Consider the following 20708-nt stretch of genomic DNA (forward strand, 5'->3'; position numbering starts at 1 on the left):
ACTTTTTATAATGTCAGTGTTTACCTACATTTATTTGAATGTGAGTCTCTTTCCTTGCTAGCCTTTGCTGATAGTGCAGAAGGTCTGACCTGTTCTTTATTACTACGTACTAGTTGTGTGACCTTGTACAGGCCATTTAATCTTTCTATACTGCAGTTATCTTGGTTTCCTCATCTGAAGAATGGGAATAATGATTATTTTTCCATAGGACTGTCATGAACAATAAATGAGAAAATACACAATAGTACTTAGTGCAGTCCACAACAGAGTAAATGCTCAATTAAGTGCCAGCTATGCTACTATTACCAGTGCTTCTTATATACTCTTACAGAATGACTGAAAGCCTGCAATCTGAAGCACGGCTGCCTGCACTCTATTATTATTAGTTTCGTGGTGTTAGTCAGGTTACTTAGCAACTCCCTGCTTCTTGTTACTCACATAAGATTCATATCTTTGTAATTCTGAATAATTCTAACTATTGTCTCCTTAAGGAATTCAGACATCACTTTGGTCTTTCTCATTCTACTTTCCATGTCCCTTAAGCTCTCTTTCATAATTTCCATTTCTTTCTCCCTATCTGCAGCATTTAAATGATTTTCAGATCTTTCAATTCACTAGTTCTCTCAACTATGAATAGTCTGCTTTTTACTTTGTCCATTTTTAAAATGTCAATGAGTATATTTTTCATTTCTATACTTTTCCCCCTAAATCTTTTTGGGCTATTTTGATGCTATCTTGGGTTTTTCCCTTGTTTTCAACTCCTTTTTAATGTTTAAATACATAAACATGTATTTTATAGCTTGTATCTGAAAAGTCTGTTATATGAACCTCTTAGATATAATTTTGATGTTTACTGTCTGCTGATTCTTGCTTATTCCTGGATTACTTCTCCATATGTTTTTAAATTTTCAGCTAAAAGCTCATGGTTGGAGTAATTTTATCTGTGGGAATCTTAGGTGGCCTACATTAAGAGGATATCCGTCCAGAAAGATTTTATATTTGCTTTTGACAACCACCACAGGGTGTTACTAAAGGAGTACCACCTATTAATTTATTGGCTTCAGTTCACTTCAGTTGCTCAGTCGTGTCCAACTCTTTGCGACCCCATGAACTGCAGCATGCCAGGCTTCCCTGTCCATCACCAACTCCCAGAGTCCACCCAAACCCATGTCCATTGAGTCGGTGATGCCATCCAACCATCTCATTCTCTGTCGTCCCCTTCTCCTCCTGTCCTCAATCCTTCCCAGCAACAGGGTCTTTTCCAGTGAGTCAGTTCTTCGCATCAGGTGGTCAAAGTACTAGAGTTTCAGCTTCAGCATCAGTCCTTTCAATGAACACCCAGGACTGATCTCCTTTAAGATGGACTGGTTGGATCTCCTTGCAGTCCAAGGGACTCTCAAGAGTCTTCTTCAACACCACAGTTCAAAAACATCAATTCTTCGGTGCTCAGCTTTCTTTATAGTCCAACTTTCACAACGATACATGACCACTGGAAAAACCATAGCCTTGACTAGACAGACCTTTGTTGGCAAAGTAATGTCTCTGCTTTGTAATATGCTGTCTAGGTTGGTCATAACTTTCCTTCCAAGGAGTAAGTGTCTTTTAATTTCATAGATGCAATCACAATCTGCAGTGATTTTGGAGCCCAGAAAAATAAAGTCAGCCACTGTTTCCACTGTTTCCCCATCTATTTGCCATGAAGTGATGGGACCAGATGCCATGAACTTAGTTTTCTGAATGTTGAGCTTTAAGCCAACTTTTTCACTCTCTCATTTTCATTAAGAGGCTCTTTAGTTCTTCAACTTATTGGCTTAGGGCTTCTCAAACCATGCAGGTGGTATAAACTTTAATTCAAAAGTTTTTAACTACAAATTCTGAGGATGAACTTTTTCCTAACTTAAGAGCACAACTAAAACAGACAACATTCTTTTTCTCTTTTTGCTAGTGGATAAATTTTTCACAATCCATATACTGTTTCACTGAGGATGCATTTACTTAAGAATCCTGGCTTTATTCACAGATAGCCTTACTTTTAACTCCTTGTCTTGTATAGAACTCAAGACTGGCCCTTTTCTGTACTGCTTTTAGCTCTTAGTTCTCTTGATTAGTGAGACTAATCCTAATGTCCCAAAATGTCCTGTGGCCAAACATCAGCTCTTATGTGTTACTACTGTTTTCAGTACGTTCTTTGAAATTCCCTTACTTTCTTGAGAACCTGAGAATTAAGATACTTTTTCAGAAGAAGACTTTTTAATTTTTTTAAAATTTCTCAAAAAAGAATACAATTCCATTCTTAAAATAATTAACTCAAGTTTGGTTATCACATTTTCACAGGAAATGAACGTATCTGAACTGCTATAAAATTTTTATAACATAGGTTATAATAAAATAGTTCTAATGTTATGTGAATGAATGTGGGGTAGAAAATGAAGAACAGTTCTTTAAAAAGACAAAAAGAGAATAATCAGCATCTAGAGACTTACAAATACCAAATCTTCATTTCTAATTTTGTGGAACACCATTTGGTTCACATTATTATGCCTTTGTAAAGTTGGTGAGGTTGGTACATCAGAAATACCATTGGTTCTGAAGACTAGAAGGTTTGATTTGTCTGTTTAAAAAAAGAATAGAATGAATGAAATATATATATATATATAATCAAAACACAGTGAGAATATAAATTGCTCCAAGGGAATAAAATAAAATGTGTCCTATATAAAAGAAATGCTTAACAGCCTCTTATTGTTCATTTTTTTTTCCCCACGGAAAACTATTTTAGGAGTTTTTTCATTGAAATTTGATGTACTTTAGCCAGTTACTATAATATATGCAAAATGATAATCATTTTCTTAACTAGTACAATTTTTCAGGAATTTTAATATGCCTGTTATCTCAAGAGGTTTCTAATCTTACTATTTTCATTTTAAAAGATAATTTAAAAGAAATTAAGATTCTAAAAGGATCTGAACGTATTTATTCAGAATAACATGAGAATTTGGTTGTGAGGTCATTCAGTTCAATAAATAAGTAGCTTATTAATACTATGACATTTTTATTTCTTAAAATAAATTTTAGAATTATACAACTTTAAGTCACTTATAGACAACCCAAACCAAACTGAACAATTCTATTAGAGGATGCTTGTATAACACATGAGGAAAAAATTCATTGTTTTTGGAGCTTTTTCTCTCCTGTTTCTTGTGAAATCAGTATCCTGAAGATATCTCCCACCATATACAACACCCAAGACCAGTGTTTTAAAAATAACTACAAAACTATTTTACCTTTTGGCTTTGGGGGACAGCATTTAGTAAATTGGAAAATTATACTGTCTGAGCGAACAGTTTCCATCTGGTAGCAATTCAGAAGATCTTTAAGATTACTGAAGTTCTTCTTAGTACCACTGAGGTTGTATTCTCCATTCTCATTTTTTGTAATCAAACAGTGCTTATATTCAATAACATTTTCTCGCTATGTAAGTTTAATTATAAAGAAAGGGAAGGAAAAATCACAATGGACATCATAGTGATTACTGTGACAAAAAGGATAGCACAAAAACAACCAACAGAACATTTAGACATTTGAACCATGAATCCTAATGTAGTATCAGCATCAGGTGACCAAGGTGTTTGGTTCCTCAAAAAGGCATCTAACTACAACTGCCTAGCCTATAAATGTGGCTTAAGAGTTACTTTATTGAAAGGCAAGGAAGAAAGCAATAATAATAAACAATAATAATACCATCCTTAACAGCTTTCCATCATTTACAAGACAAAGTATAAAATGATTTTAGCATATAAGGTCTTCCATGAGTTGGCTTCTGCCTCCATCTCCAACCTTAATTCCTGCCACTCTCAACATATAATCCATGTTCTAGCTATACTGAGTGACTTAAAAAATTTAAAGCAAATGCCATGCCATTTCATGCCTTGAAAACTGTTAAGTGCTATCTCTCTGCAGAATGTACATCCTTTCCTTTTGAGCAATGGACTTTTATTCAATTCTTAAAACTCAGTTTAATTTCACTTTTTCTGTGAGGTCCTCCCTAACAACACCTACCCCATTCCACAGGCAAAGGTGATGACCTATTTGACTGTGCCGCTACAGTATTTGTATAATTATCTCTAATATGGCAATTCTGATAATATTCAGTTTTTCAATGTTTGTCTTATGTGCTTTACTTCTCATCCATCTATTTTTAAACATATTCAATCTGCTATAAACATATTCAACCTACTTACAACCATTTTTTATAAAATCATTATCTCTGGTCAGTCTCAGGTCCTTCCTACTCTAAAGGACCTGTTTTTTAATCACTGTAAACCTTCTCTTATTGTCATATTTGCTTACACTGGATAATGTTGTGTAATAAACAATGCTCAATTTAGCATTTTTTGGTATACTTTACTTTTGTTTTTCAAAAAGATAAATTTCTTAAAGCAGGGTTATACCATATGTTTCCTAATATACAGCCCTCATATTACACTAGACAAATACAGTAAACATAAAAATATACACATTTTGATTTGATAATTGAATATAATAGACTGTGAATTAGGATAGACTATCAATATTTTACAATCTTAAAGTCATGGAGCAATCTACTTTCTATATTTTCATGGACAATTAATCCACTTTACATATGTTAAATGACTGTTTTTTATAAAAATTAAAATAGTAACAATTCTTACAGTCTCTACTTTTAAAAAGTATGATAAATTTTGGAAGCAGCTATAAAGTTTCTCAAGATTTATACCATGAAATTGCTTTATAAGGGACAGTATCTTTTTATATAATTTTGTACAGTAAATAATTTTAGTTGAGATCCAAAATGGTCCGTATTAACAGTGAGATTTCATTATAGTATTACACTTAAAGCATACATTGTAGATCATTATTCTTAATACTGGAAAAACCACCAGTTAAAAGTACAATGTATTTTTCTTTGTTATTACCCTATTTCGCTCTAATCCTATAACAATTAGCAGTGAAAGTTTACTTCTGATTTGTTTTGTTCTACATGTTTTGGTAAAGATTTCCATTTCTGTGAAAAAACACTTCAAAAGATGTGATGAAATCTGACATACTGGTAATACTCAAACAAAAAAATCCAGATAAAAAGATATTAAGATATTACAAATAGTTTTTAATATAAATCCTAGGAATTATATTTTATTTATTTATAAAGAATCCCTGAGGTAAATTAACCGTACTTAATTGCTAGTTATCATATCCAGAGCTATCATTTGCAGCATTAAAAAGGAAATACAGTAGATATTATCAAGGGGGAATTACATGCACTAAATAAAGATATTACGATTAATTAGTGTCATACTAACCTCAACAGCAAAAGTCAGAAAATATTTATTAAAGTCCTTAGGACTGCATCGAAGTACATAGAGTCCAGTCTGATTACCTGTTTTCTTCAGTTTACTGATAGCAAAATCCATTCTAAAGGTAAAGAAATAATTTGAATGATAATGTAGTAAGAACCATGACATTACAACCAAAGTGTCATCTAAAAGATCAAAAGTCAAATCTAGAACTCTAAGAGTTTTTATAAGTCTCCTCTCCTTTATATTTTTATCAATAATCTTGCAAAGAAAAATACTGAAGTACCAAGCCATTCTGCAATAAGTTCACATTGATTCAAGGAGCAATTATATTGCTTTAAGAACATAAGGTATTATAAGACATACAAAATCACAAACAACACAATTCATTCCTTTGACTTTTCTGCCTTCCAATTTAAAATTTAGTATTTTAAAAACCACACTCAAAACTTCATTTAACTATACAGTGTATCATAAAACACTTGTCTCTTCCATCACAGCAATTACTAATATAAAAATGTATGAGTATTTTTAATATTTAATATAATGAAAGTGAAAGTGGGGGGGAAGAAAGTGAAAGTCAAGTCACTCAGTTGTGTCCGACTCTTTGTGACCACGTGGACTGCATCCCACCAGGCTCCTTCAGTGCGTGGGATTCTCCAGGCAAGAATACTGGAGTGGGTTGCCATTTCCTTCTCCAGGGGATCTTCCGGACCCAGGGATCGAACCCAGGTCTCCCACACTGCGGGCAGACACTTTAACCTCTGAGCTACCAGGGAAGCTTAATTTTAATTTAATATAATACCAAGGTCTAATAGAAGACCCATGGCAAGCAACAAAGACTACTAATTTTTTTAAATTTGCTATATGTTTAACTGAAGCTGTATATATTGAAAGAAATGTAATCTACATGAAAGCAAGAATTATCTGTTTTACTTATCACTGTATTTCTCATATATAAACCAGCACCTCATACGTACCAGGTACTTAGTAAATGTTCTACAAATAATGAAAGGATGGATGGATAATGAATGAATGAATGGCAGGAACTTTAAAAATATTGAATATGTAAATTACAGAATGTTCAAATAATGCAACTTTTTCACAGCAACCATACTTCTTTTTTGGCTGCACCGAGTAGCATGTGGGATCTTAGTTCCCTGATCAAGGATCAAACCCATGACCCCTGTGGTGGAAGCATAGAGACAGAACCACTGGACCACCAGGGAATTCTCACAATGATACTTCTTAAACAGACATTAGGTATAGGTCAACTCAGGCTTGAATTTCAGTCAGGACCTGATTTCTCAAATATTTAAAGATAGGTTAGGATAAAAAAGCTGCTTCAGTGGCTCAGACTGTGAAGAATCTGCCTGCAACGCAGAAGAGTTGGGTTTGATCCCTGGCTCGGGAAGATCTCCTGGAGAAGGGAATGGCAACCCCTCCAGTATTCTTGCCTGGAGAATCCCAAGGACAGAGGAGCCTGGAGTAGCAGTAGCTACAGTCCATGGGGTAGCAGAGTCAGACACAACTGAGCAACTAACACTTTCACTAAGGTAAAAAACATATGTTCAGAATCCCAGATTGTTTCTTCTGTTCAAGTCCTTCAAACTTGGTGCCAATCATAAAACACATTCTGGTTGAGAAATAACTTCTACTTGGGGTGAACAGATGTTCATGATAGCTGGTTTTATCTAGTATTAAAGTAAGCTCTACAACTGTGTGGGTCAATATGTTGGCTAGCAGCCACATGAAGCTCTTCACAGTTGACCCTTGAACAGCGTGGGTTTGAACCACAAGGGTCCACACATATGCAGGTATTTTTCAGTAGTAAATATTATACTACTGCATGGTCTGTGGTTGTTTGAATTCAAGGATATCGAGGAACCACAGATATGGAGGACTGACTGTAAGTTATATGTGGATTAACATCCTGTGTTGTTCAGGGGTCAACTTCAAAGCTATTAAAATTAAATAAAAAATTCAGTTCCTTGGCTGCAGTAGAAACATTTTAAATATTAAATAGCCACATGTGGCTAGTAGTAGTTACTGAAGAGCACAGATATAGAACATTTCATTTCCATCACATACTGCACAGCAAAAGTCTAGAAAGATGGACATCAGATACAGTTTGTGTTCAAAGTTTCAGTAGAAGGTGTTGGATTAATCAAAAATAAGGATGATTATCAAATTTTGCATTGTGGCGCCTCCACAGTATTTCCAAATTAATGAAACATAAATTGGACAGTTTTAAAAAATTAATACCAAAGAATTCATTAAGGCTCAGATGGTAAAGCGTCTGTCTGCAATGCTGGAGACCTGGGTTCGATCCCTGGGTCGGGAACATCCCCTGGAGAAGGAAATGGCAACCCACTCCAGTACTCTTGCCTGGAAAATTCCATGGACAGAGGAGCCTGGTAGGCTACAGTCCACGGGGTCGCAAAGAGTCGGACACAACTGAGTGACTTCACTTACTTACTTAGAGTACTAAATATCAAACTTATACAAGTTAGTACTATAGACTGGGATACAGATGGTAGATTATAATTTAAATAATTCTAATTATAATGTAATCTGATTGGAAATAGACTTTGGTTAAAAGAAACATAATTTCAGTCAGATCAAGATAATATTTCTTTTCCTGAACTTCCTAAACCTAGGTATTATCATTCTGTTGTGTAAAATATTCTTTGTAAATATCTTGTTATTACTTTAAAAAATTTACTTTTAAAGTCAGTATTACTCACGAAATTGGGCCATGACAGTTGCTTTGTATATTTTCAAGCACCATCGGAGGTGCTACTTCTTTACAAAGATAATGATGTGCATCTGCAGTTAATCTATAATATCCATCAATTAATGACACAAAAGACAAAGCTTCTCTTAATGACTTAAGCTCAATTTCCTAGGAGGACAAAAGAAGAAGAAGAAATTTATTTTCACTCCATGTTATCAGGTGATTCTTCTAAATTAGTTTTCTTTGCGATTGCTCAAATGTCTTTTATGGTTCCAAGTTATACACTTTGAATTACAAATTCTTGTGTCTGATATTTGAGACCCTCTCAAATATGGGTTTACCAAGCTTTTCCAGTTACACTCCACTCTATACCCATAATTATACTGTATTTTCCAATACACCCATTAGACAAATATTCCAGTCATCTCAATTAGAAACCTATCTATATCTAGTCTGATACAAAAGTTGGTATGAATTAGAAATACTAAAAGAAATTGAAGGGACAATCAACTCGCAGAAAAACAAAAAGTTGTACATACAACAATGAAAATGTGATCATAGTATATTGCCTGGCTCAGCAAAGAACAATATTAGTCACAATGAGAACACAGAATATGTACTTATACCAAAAATTACAAGGAGAGAACTGTGTGAGGTATTTGAACTATAAAAAATATTTAGTTAACACAGTTTATAAAAACTATTTCTATAAAAGATACCATAAACAATGTTAAAAGACATGAGGAACTGCAAACCTGTGCAACAAAGGATTAATACTTAAGAACAGGAAAGCATGCTGATCAAAGTGAGTTACAAGTTTTATAATTTTGGTCATATAACCCTGAAATGGCTAGAAAGGTAAGACAGACAGATATTTAAATTACAAAATAAATATGACATTTAAGCCAAAAGTACAAGAAATATGAGTTAAAAAGAAAACAGAGCCAGAAAAATAAGCAGTTTAAGAGCACAGTACAAAGGAATTCATTTCTTGATTTCAATTAAAATAAGAAGGATGTCTGAAGCTGTTTTATATTATTATTATTATTATTATTATTTGCCCATGCTGGGCAGCATGTGGGCTCTTAGTTCCCAGGCCAGAGATCAAACCCATGGCCCTGTAGTGGAAGCACACCGTCCAATCCTTTGGACCACCAGGGACCTCCCTCTGAAGCTATTTTATTTATTTTATTTTTTACTTTTAGAATTGATTAATTTTTATTAATTGATAGTATGGATAATTTATACACTTTACAAGAACCCTCTGATCAGTTTCTGGTTTGCATGATAATTACATTAACTCTTTTTTTTTTTTTTTTTTTTGCTGTTCAAAGATTTTTCTTTTTTTTTTTCTTTTGCCAGCAATTACTTTATTTTTTTTTTTTTTAATTTAAAAAAAAAATTTTTTTTATTAGTGGAGGCTAATTACTTCACAACATTTCAGTGGGTTTTGTCATACATTGACATGAATCAGTCATAGAGTTACATGTATTCCCCATCCCGATCCCCCCTCCCACCTCCCTCTCCACCCGACTCCTCTGGGTCCTCCCAGTGCACCAGGCCCGAGCACTTGTCTCATGCATCCCACCTGGGCTGGTCATCTGTTTCACCATAGATAATATACATGCTGTTCTTTCAAAACATCCCACCCTCACCTTCTCCCACAGAGTTCAAAAGTCTGTTCTGTACATCTGTGTCTCTTTTTCTTTTTTGCATATAGGATTATCATTACCATCTTTCTAAATTCCATATATATGTGCTAGTATGCTGTAATGTTCTTTATCTTTCTGGCTTACTTCACTCTGTATAATGGGCTCCAGTTTCATCCATCTCATTAGAACTGATTCAAATGAATTCTTTTTAACAGCTGAGTAATATTCCATGGTGTATATGTACCACAGCTTCCTTATCCATTCATCTGCTGATGGGCATCTAGGCTGCTTCCATGTCCTGGCTATTATAAACAGTGCTGAGATGAACATTGGGGTGCACGTGTCTCTTTCAGATCTGGTTTCCTCAGTGTGTATACCCAGAAGTGGTATTGCTGGGTCATATGGCAGTTCTATTTCCAGTTTTTTAAGAAATCTCCACACTGTTTTCCATAGTGGCTGTACTAGTTTGCATTCCCACCAACAGTGTAAGAGGGTTCCCTTTTCTCCACACCCTCTCCAGCATTTATTGCTTGTAGACTTTTGGATAGCAGCCATCCTGACTGGCGTGTAATGGTACCTCATTGTGGTTTTGATTTGCATTTCTCTAATAATGAGTGATGTTGAGCATTTTTCATGTGTTTGTTAGCCATCTGTATGTCTTCTTTGGAGAAATGTCTGTTTAGTTTTTTGGCCCATTTTTTGATTGGGTCATTTATTTTTCTGGAATTGAGCTTCAGGAGTTGCTTGTATATTTTTGAGATTAATCCTTTATCTGTTTCTTAATTTGCTATTATTTTCTCCCAATCTGAGGGCTGTTATTTCACCTTACTTATAGTTTCCTTTGTAGTGCAGAAGCTTTTAAGTTTCATTAGGCCCCATTTGTTTAGTTTTCCTTTTATTCCCAATATTCTGGGAGGTGGGTCATAGAGGATCTTGCTGAGATTTATGTCGGAGAGTGTTTTGCCTATGTTCTCCTCTAGGAGTTTTATAGTTTCTGGTCTTACATTTAGATCTTTAATCCATTTTGAGTTTATTTTTGTATGGTGTTAGAAAGTGTTCAAGTTTCATTCTTTCACAAGTGGTTGACCAGTTTTCCCAGCACCACTTGTTAAAGAGGTTGTCTTTTTTCCATTGTATATCCTTGCCTCCTTTGTCAAAAGAAAACTACAGGCCAATATCACTGATGAACATAGATGCAAAAATCCTCAACAAAATTCTAGCAAACAGAATCCAACAACATATTAAAAAAATCATACACCATGACCAAGTGGGCTTTATCCCAGGAATGCAAGGATTCTTTAATATCCGCAAATCAATCAATGTAATACACCACATTAACAAATTGAAAGATAAAAACCATATGATTATCTCAATAGATGCAGAGAAAGCCTTTGACAAAATTCAACACTCATTTATGATTAAAACTCTCCAGAAAGCAGGAATAGAAGGAACATACCTCAACATAATAAAAGCTATATATGACAAACCCACAGCAAGCATCACCCTCAATGGTGAAAAATTGAAAGCATTTCCCCTGAAATCAGGAACAAGAAAAGGGTGCCCACTCTCACCACTACTATTCAACATAGTGTTGGAAGTTTTGGCCACAGCAATCAGAGCAGAAAAAGAAGTAAAAGGAATCCAGATAGGAAAAGAAGAAGTGAAACTCTTGCTGTTTGCAGATGACATGATTCTCTACATAGAAAACCCTAAAGACTCTTCCAGAAAATTACTAGAGCTAATCAATGAATATAGTAAAGTTGCAGGATATAAAATTAACACACAGAAATCCCTTGCATTCCTATATACTAACAATAAAAAAACAGAAAGAAAAATTAAGGAAACAATACCATTCACCATTGCAACAAAAAGAATAAAATACTTAGGAGTATATCTACCTAAAGAAACAAAAGACCTATACATAGAAAACTATAAAACACTGATGAAAGAAATCAAAGAGGACACAAACAGATGGAGAAACATACCGTGTTCATGGATTGGAAGAATCAATATTGTCAAAATGGCTATTCTACCCAAAGCAATCTATAGATTCAATGCAATCCCTATCAAGCTACCAACGGTATTTTTCACAGAACTAGAGCAAATAATTTCACAATTTGTATGGAAATACAAAAAACCTCAAATAGCCAAAGTAATCTTGAGAAAGAAGAATGGAACTGGAGGAATCAACCTGCCTGACTTCAGACTCTACTACAAAGCCGCAGTCATCAAGACAGTATGGTACTGGCACAAAGACAGAAATATAGATCAATGGAACAGAATAGAAAGCCCAGAGATAAATCCACGAACCTATGGACACCTTATCTTTGAAGCTATTTTAAAACAGAGAAAAAGTTAATCTTTCATAATCAAACATGCCTCACAGTTCAGATAGGGATTTCCTGGGATTGGTTCACATTCTGTTATATAAATAGGCAATATGATAGAATTACACACACCTCTACTGGTAAAAAAGATTATACAGTTGTCTCTCCATTCCTCTGTATCTCAATGGTACTGGCTCAAGGATCTATCTCCCCTCCACAGACACCAAAATCCATGAATCCACAAGTCCCTTATATTAAATGATGCAGTATCTGCATTTAAAGTATGTATATCCTCCAATATCCTTTAAATCATCTCTAGAATACTTACAATACCTAATATAATGTAAATGAGATGCAAATGGTTATAAATACAATATAAATGCTATGCAAAGAGTTGCCTGCACATGGTAAATTCAAGTTTGCTTTTTAGGACTTTGTGGAATTTCTTCTCTGAATGTTTTCAACCTGCAGCTAGTTGAATCTGTGGATATGGAACTCACAGATACAGAGGGTAGACTGTATAGACAGGAACGAGCATAACAACAGGGAACAAGCAAAACTGGGGTTGGGGTGGGAGAGGAGAGGGGAGGAAGTAACCGGTGCTTTGCTATTTATGAAAATGACTGAAAAATACATTAATGTACAAGACATTCTTTGGGAAGATGATGTTGGTAGTGATACAAAACACTATATGTAATCAAAAAGCTTGTTAAATTGATGTTATAGCTCTATTTAAAACTATAATCAAGATCCCTAAGAGAGAACATCTTAGGTATTAAGATTCTGAAATACTTATTTCTGACAACCATAAAGCATGACCATTATATAATGATAAAGCAAACTTACTAGACTTTTACCATCTTGCTTATGAATAGTTACAATTCTGCTTTCATTTGAGCCTTCTTGATTTGCTTGTTTAATACTGATATCAATAATATCAGGAAAATCACAATACAACTGTAAATCCTGTAATTAAGAGCAGTTGATATTAAAAATAGGTTGAATTTATGGAGCCGTTTTAAAACAAGACTTATAAAGGAGATTTCATTCAAAATTCTTTTTAAAAGTACTGATAGCAATAGATAAGCATTAAATGAGATTCTCTCTCCTAATAATGTAATCCTAAGACTACACTGTATCTTGGCTTCCACTTAAAAATGAGAGGATTAAAGGGTGCCAGGAATTTAAAGTGTGCTATAGTACCCTTCAATCCAATCAACGTTAATAGAAACCATTACCAGAAAATTCAGTTTACCAAATAATGAAAATAAAAAAATAAATATCTGATAACATCCTAAGAACAATATAGACATGAACAAACTTAAAACTTGTAATGCAAACTTAAAGAAGTATTTAACAAGTATGCAACATCATAAAATCAATAAAAACTAATCTTTTTCTAACTGAATTTCATAATTGTGCTTCCAGTTATCAGTAACAGTAAAAGAAAAAAAAAAAGAAGCAAAACAACCTTAAAAATCACTTTTAGAATTTAAGCCTTTTTTGAACCTATAAGAACACCATCTGTATTTTCCAAATCTCCTGTAAATGTGTTATACTTTCATAATTTTAAAACACAAAAATCAAAAAAGAACACCATTACTAATTATTTTGTCATACATAAAAAACAAACAAAATGCCATTTAAGAACAATGAGAAAAGAACCATAGCTATGATCTTGCTTGTGTCACATTATTAAAAACTTCCACTTATGTCAATGGAAGGAGACTAGCGCAAGACCATGTTCCAAACGACTAAAAGTACTTTGTTTCTATTACCATTCTACTTAAATTAACAAAGAACGAGAACATATCATTGAGGATTACCTGTTCTGTCAGTGTCTCACTTTCTTTATGTTTCCCTCTTGACCACTGAATTCCACCGTTTCCAGTTATTATAATGGTTGCAAAAATCTCCTCACCTGAAGGACCTCTTCCAGGTTCTTTTACTTCAAACTGCTCTGTGTAGAAGGCAGACTGAAGAGTTTCCAGATTTATAAGATACTTAAGTTTCAAGTTTCTGGCAGTGGCTTTGCAATGGCTGAATTGCTCAATAAATCTGCGAAATCTGTACCTTATTCTCTTCCTTGTCAAAATATGATACTCTTGGATCTTTGCTCGAACACATTTTGGCAAAAATGTCTTGTAGCTAGAGATAATAAAGAGTACACACAAGAGCAAAACAAGTTGGAACAAAATAAAATTAGAAGATACCCCTCTTCTCCATAATAAGTAATAGCACAATAGTCAAGTGAAAAAGGAAACACAGTCACCATCCATATAGTATAAAACCTTAAGGTTTTATTTGATGATGTGAATGCCTTTACAAATTCTGAGTTGTTATAAAATTTTAGAGAAGGAGAAGTTAATATTTCCCCCCTAAAGAAATGAAGACGTAGTCTAGTTAATATTGAAATCTCTAAAAATTTTTCTTATATATGCCATTTTGGCATATCTTTCCTATAATACTATACTCTAAAATTTATCTGAATTCTGGAAATTGTTATATTTTGTTAGATATTTCTGATATTCACTAGGCAAACATACTTCTTTTGTGTGCATTATTCTCTCAGGTCAGCTTCAATAACTCCTTTGTAATAAAAACAATTCTAGTTGGAAATGTTCTGAATCTTTTGTACTTCCATCTCTATGTAAAATATCCTAAGAAAGGTAGATAACTAATTTCTCTTCTGCTCAAGTGTCTGAAAAAAGAAGACTATTTTATTTCTGAAGGTACAACTGGATCTCTATAACCATGTTAGATGCTATTCCCTTTGTCTGACAGCATTCTGTGCACTGCTCCATAATTAATCACTTATCACACGTACCTGAATGCTGGAACTGCCTAATGCTGAGAGATTATTATATTTTAATGATTATTTTGTACTGTTATAGAGCCATCAATAAAATTTAAATTAAATAAAATTACAAATAAATTATATTTAAATATAGAGAATGAATACTCAAAAGGCATCACTTCCTAATTATTTTACATTATTTATTTATTTATTTTTATGTTTTTTACTACTATATGTAATTTTGAGGTTATATCTGAGTGACGGAAAGGGTTTGCTACTCATCTCTTGTCAACTCTGCATTGGGTGATCTCAGATTGCTACTTTGAAATTGGCCACAGATACACGGCATTTAAACCATGCATATCAGCAAAAGTTACAAACAAATCAGATGTTTTTCTCTCTGTTTAAGAACTGTTGTGAAACACTTACCAGCACACCACTGCTTTCTTTCCTTCCCTGCTCTACCCTAATACCCTTATGGAGCTATCAGTCTTATGTTCAAGTAGACAAAGCTACTGGGAAAAGTCATTTGACAAGGTAGACGGGTTAAATTATAAATTCATAATCACAAATTTCAAATAGGCTTTTATCACTACTATCACTTTTATGACACTTCTCTGTTCAACTAATTTCCCCAAGTCCCACAACTATGTCAAATCTCCTATATTCTTAAAGTTCCTACATTTCTTCTTACACCTCAGCTACATTTCTCTTTATTATCAAAAATGACTTCATCTTTTTCTTAGGGGAAAAAAAAGCTTCTCTAAGCAGAATTCCCTCAGTATCTTGCTGCTGCTGCTGCTGCTGCTAAGTCGCTTCAGTCGTGTCCGACTCTGTGCGACCCCATAGACGTCAGCCCACCAGGCTCCCCCGTCCCTGGGATTCTCCAGGCAAGAACACTGGAGTGGGTTCCCATTTCCTTCTCCATCAGTATCTTGCTAGTAAACCTCATACATGTGCACTCATTCTTTCTTCCTTCCCACCTATTACAATAAATAAGGTATAAATCTGTTAAAGTTATTTCTTTGATGTGTACTTACCTCTAGCCTCTGGGGAATTTTACCCTATTTATTACTTATCTTCTATCCACAAGTTTTAAAACATTAATGTTCTTCCCATCTTAAATATAAAATCTCCTTATCCCTCATCCCAGCCACAGACTATGTGGCTTCTTTTTAAACAGTTCATATAGCCAATTTCATTTCCTCACCTTCCATTTACTCCTTAACTCACTCCAATCTGACTTCTGTTCCATCATTCCCTAGAAACCACTCCTGCTGCTAAAACCAAACTCCTTGTTCATTTTACTTGTCATTTTTCAGAAGCATCCAACAGTGTTAACCACTCTCTCCTTGATATTTTCTTCCCTTAGCTTTCCTGATTTCCATCCCATTCCTTTGGCTACTTTGCCAGTCTCCTCTACAGGCTCAATCCCCTTTGCCGGGCTAAGTTGCTTCAGTTCTGTCCGACTCTGTGTGACACTATGGACAGCAGCCCACCAGGCTCCTCTGTCCACAGGATTCTCTAGGCAAGAATACTGGAGTGGGTTGCCATTTCCTTCTCCTCAATCCCCTTTAGCTGGTGATAATTGTTAGAATTCTTCAAGACTTAACTACGGGCCCTCTTCTTTTATCATCTATACTTTCTTTCACTCTAGATAGTCTATATACAAATGACTCTGATATCTCCAGCTTTAGCCCAGACCTCTAAGCTTCAGACATTATCCCCCATAGTCAAGTCAATTTATCCATATAATGTGGATGTCTCAAAAGTGCCTCAAACAATGTAGCAAACCACATTCATAAGTCCCCATGACATCCTCCCCTAAAAGATTCTCCTAAAGCATTCCCTATCTGAGTACACTGCACTAAAGATCCTCTATTCCCACAAGCCCCAGAAACTCATGAATCATTCTTTACATAACTTCCCCACCAACCCTCATTATTCAATCTGTCACCATCTTCCCTTGATTTTCCCTTCTAAATATTTCTCTAATTTGCCCATTTTTCTTATTATTAACCCATTCAACTGCAATTCCTAAAGGAACTACTGCAATGATCTTACTCTCTAGGTGGCCCACATTTCTATTTTGTCTTTCAGCCCTCTAGTTTTCTACACTGTTGTCATAGGAATCTTCTAAACACACAAATCTTTTTACCCGTGCTTTAATACTCTTACATAGGGCTTCGCTGGTGGCTCAGTGGTAAAGAATCCAGCTGCCAATGTAGGAGATATGGGTTTGATCCCTGGGTTGGCGAGATAACCTGGAGAAGGAAAGGGCAACCCACTCGAATATTCTTGGAGCCTGGCGGGTTGCAATCCACAAATTTGCAAAGAGTTGGACACAACTTAGCAAATAAGCACAAACACAATACTCTTACATGGTTTCCCAGTGCTCTTAACCTTATCAGCATGCCTTTAGGTTCTGTATGGTCCACCCCTGCCTCATTACCTACTAACTCTTTGAGCTCTAATCATAGTGACTCTTCATTCTTCCCATGTTTCTTTCTGCTGCAAAGCCTCTTCCATGAGCCTCTACTCGCCATCACTTACCTCTCTCCACCCATTAAATTCTACTCATTTTTCAGATCTCAAAAGTCACATTCCTTTCCTTTTCAGGGCAATTATATATTTGTAAAAGACTCTTGATGAAAGTGAAAGAGGAGAGTGAAAAAGCTGGCTTAAAACTCAACACTCAAAAAACTAAGATCATGGCATCCGGTCCCATCACTTCATGGCAAATATATGTGGAATCAATGGAAAACACTGACAGACTTTATTTTTGGGGGCTCCAAAATCACTGCAGCTGGTGACTGCAGTCATGAAATTAAAAGATGCTTGCTTCTTGAAAAAAAAGCTATGACAAACCTACATAGTGTGTTAAAAAGCAGAGATATTACTTGGCTGACACAGGTCCGTATAGTCAGAGCTATGGTTTTTCTTGTAGTCATGCATGGATTGAGAGTGGGACCATAAAGAAGATTGAGTGCTGAAGAACTGGTGCTTTTGAATTATGGTGTTGGAAAGGACTCTTGGGAATCCCCTGGACTGCAAGGAGATCAAACCAGTCAATCTTAAAGGGAATCAATCCTGAATATTTACTGGAGGGACTGACGCTGAGGCTGAAGCTCCAATACTTTGACCACCTGATGCGAAGAGCTGACTCACTGAAAAAGACCCTGATGCTGGGGAAGATTGAAGGCAGAAGGAGAAGGGGAAAACTGAGGATGAGATAGTTGGATGGAATCACCGATTCAATGAACATGAATTTGAGCAAGCTCTAGGAGATGGTGAAGGACAGGGAAGACTGGCATGCTGCAGTTCATGGGGTCGCAAAGAGTTGGACATGACTGAGCAAAATATATAAAATTTAATAAAAGTCTGGATAGAATATAGGAGAGCCTCAGTAAGTTTAGAAAACACCTGAAAGATTTGAAAACACAATCAGAATACAAATACTTCCTACTTTACCTTCTTCTGTCAAAAACTTTAGCTAAACCAAGAGTCCTACTAAACATGGATTATAATTTACATAAACACCAGTGCTACTTGATTTTAAAAGGCTTTGAAAGCTTATCTGGAAATCAAAAGAGGAGTTTAAGATAACAAAATTCAGAAAGTTTTTCCACTTTGATTCCTGGAATAAAGGACAGACAACATTCTTTGCCATACTATAAGAATGTATGATTTCTTGAATATGATGAATCTACTTTGGTGTCATCTGCGATGGGAACTAGCTAGATTTTGTTAGAAACACTACAAATTTTTCAAAAGTCACAAAGTTATTAACTCCTGAAGCATGAAAACATTCTTCTTGACGCTTTTGTTATACTGAAACTTTAAGTGTTAGTCGCTCAGTCACATCCAACTCTTTGCAACCCCATGGACTGTAGCCCACCAGGCTCCTCTGTCCATGGAATTCTCCAGGCAAGAATATTGGAGTGGGAAGCCATTCCCTTGTCCAGGGGATCTTTCTCATGACCTGGATTGAACCCGGGTCTCCTGCATTGCAGACATATTCTTTACCATCTGAGTCACCAGAGAAGCCCTAAACCTTTAAGGTAGCCTAAAATTCAGGCTCTAAAAGCTTCTGAACTTAAGTTTTGTCTTACATACTATTTTTGTACCATAACATGAAATCTGCATCTTATTATTACAATTGGAATAGACCACTGTAAACTCTAGTATCTGCTTTGCTGTGTAGGAGTCTAGTGATATGAGGTATATACCTCTGTTGCTATGTAAGTGGCCTTGGCCCTGGGCTAGTGTTTGCAAATTCAGCAGGGTCTCCTTTAAACACTTTCCTTTCTCTAGCTCTCTTCCTTTTGCAGACCTAGGATTTCAAGGAGGAGATGAAGAATGAAACAGAAAAATCTTATCCATTTCCTTTACTTTCTGTATTCCAACACCAAAACCACAATGCCCAATTAGGATCTGGCATAACAAAGGCTAAGTATCTAATACATACACATGCACAAGAAGATGCACAAACACATAGATATGGGTACACATGTAGACACAAAGGCTTGTTCTCACAGACACAGATGCACCTAATACACAGGTACAGACACACAGAGATGTATTTTACATGTATTTTTTTAAGTCTAGGAAAGAATATGTATTATTTTATGTATTATACTAGGCAGAGAAGCATTCTCTACTGGATATTTCTAGGAACAAAGCAGCTTATTTCATTCGGTAAAGAACAAATTATTCACCTGTTCTTCCATCAATCCCGAAAACTTTAACAAAAAGTAGAGTTCCTTGATTATTTTCCAGAAATAAGCAATAAGTGAAAATTTGGAAAACATAAGTGAATTAAATTAAGAAGGCTAAACAGTGATAATTACATTAAGAAGGCTAAACAGTGATAATTATTTACCTAATATTAAAAGGTCATGGTACCAAAGACAAATGAAAAAATAGATAAATTAGGTTGCTTCAAAATTTAAATTCTTGTGCTGCAAATAATGCTTTCAAAAAAGTGAAAAAAATCCACAGAATAAAAAAAATATTTGCAAATCATATATATGAGAACCTACATCAGAAGACTTGTATTCATGATATATAAAGAACCTTTATAACTCAATAATTAATACTGAATTGTACAATTAAAACAAGTAAACTTTATGTTATGTGAATTATATCTCAATAAAGCTGTTTTAAAACATCATGAAATCTTATAATAAATGCTTAGTATCTACACAGTTTTAAAAGTAAATGAAAAATGAAGCAGAATTTTGCAGATGCATTTATATTCTGGTAAAGATAAAGAAATATAATTACTACACATTCACTTTTTTTAGGACACTAGATTAAATAGGCAAAGAATAAATAGATGATGTGATCCCTGACCTCAAAGAAACCACAATCTATACTGTGCCAAGACTTTGGACAATATCATGTCTCCATAGCAGAAGTGTTCCACCAGAGCTTAAGCCTGGTTAAGAGTTGGCTTCATATTTAAAAATTCATTTTCAATGGCTCAAAGCTTCTCTGTTTTTCAACTATGTCCCTTTCAATTCCTTCAGTTTCTACTGACAACATCTAAGACACTCACTGTGTTCTACTATGGTCTTGCTACAGCAGGTATTCAACAAATAGGTGTTAAACGAATGAGTGAACAAACAAATGAATAAGTTATTATACTAAGAGGTGTTTGTCTGGATTTTAATAAAGATGAAGGCCTTACTGGAAAATACAAACATTTTTATTTTTTCTTCAGATGTTGGAACCTTTAAGAAACCTCAGTGAGTTCCTGAAATTCCGTATGGCCTACACCCTTAGGTTAAGGACTAATAGACATTTGAAAAAAAAAAAACAAGAATACCTAAAACCAAAGAGGGAAACATAGAAACTGAT

At 34.9% G+C, this 20708-nt stretch overlaps 1 protein-coding gene across 2 annotated transcripts in view; it reads right to left on the reverse strand.

Moving 5' to 3' along the window:
* JAK2 (Janus kinase 2) overlaps positions 1–20708 on the reverse strand; it is a 93781-nt gene that overhangs the window by 24816 nt on the left and 48257 nt on the right. For both annotated transcript variants that reach the window (XM_065908178.1, XM_065908177.1), the window contains 6 exons: positions 13876–14197; positions 12896–13015; positions 8081–8238; positions 5340–5451; positions 3285–3471; positions 2484–2611 (listed from right to left, as the gene is read on the reverse strand). In XM_065908178.1, the coding sequence (XP_065764250.1) occupies positions 2484–2611; positions 3285–3471; positions 5340–5451; positions 8081–8238; positions 12896–13015; positions 13876–14197 (1027 nt within the window). The remainder of the gene's footprint in view (positions 1–2483; positions 2612–3284; positions 3472–5339; positions 5452–8080; positions 8239–12895; positions 13016–13875; positions 14198–20708) is intronic.

This window comes from Muntiacus reevesi, chromosome 17 (genome assembly GCF_963930625.1).
Source record: "Muntiacus reevesi chromosome 17, mMunRee1.1, whole genome shotgun sequence".
NCBI classification, from domain to species: domain Eukaryota; kingdom Metazoa; phylum Chordata; class Mammalia; order Artiodactyla; family Cervidae; genus Muntiacus; species Muntiacus reevesi.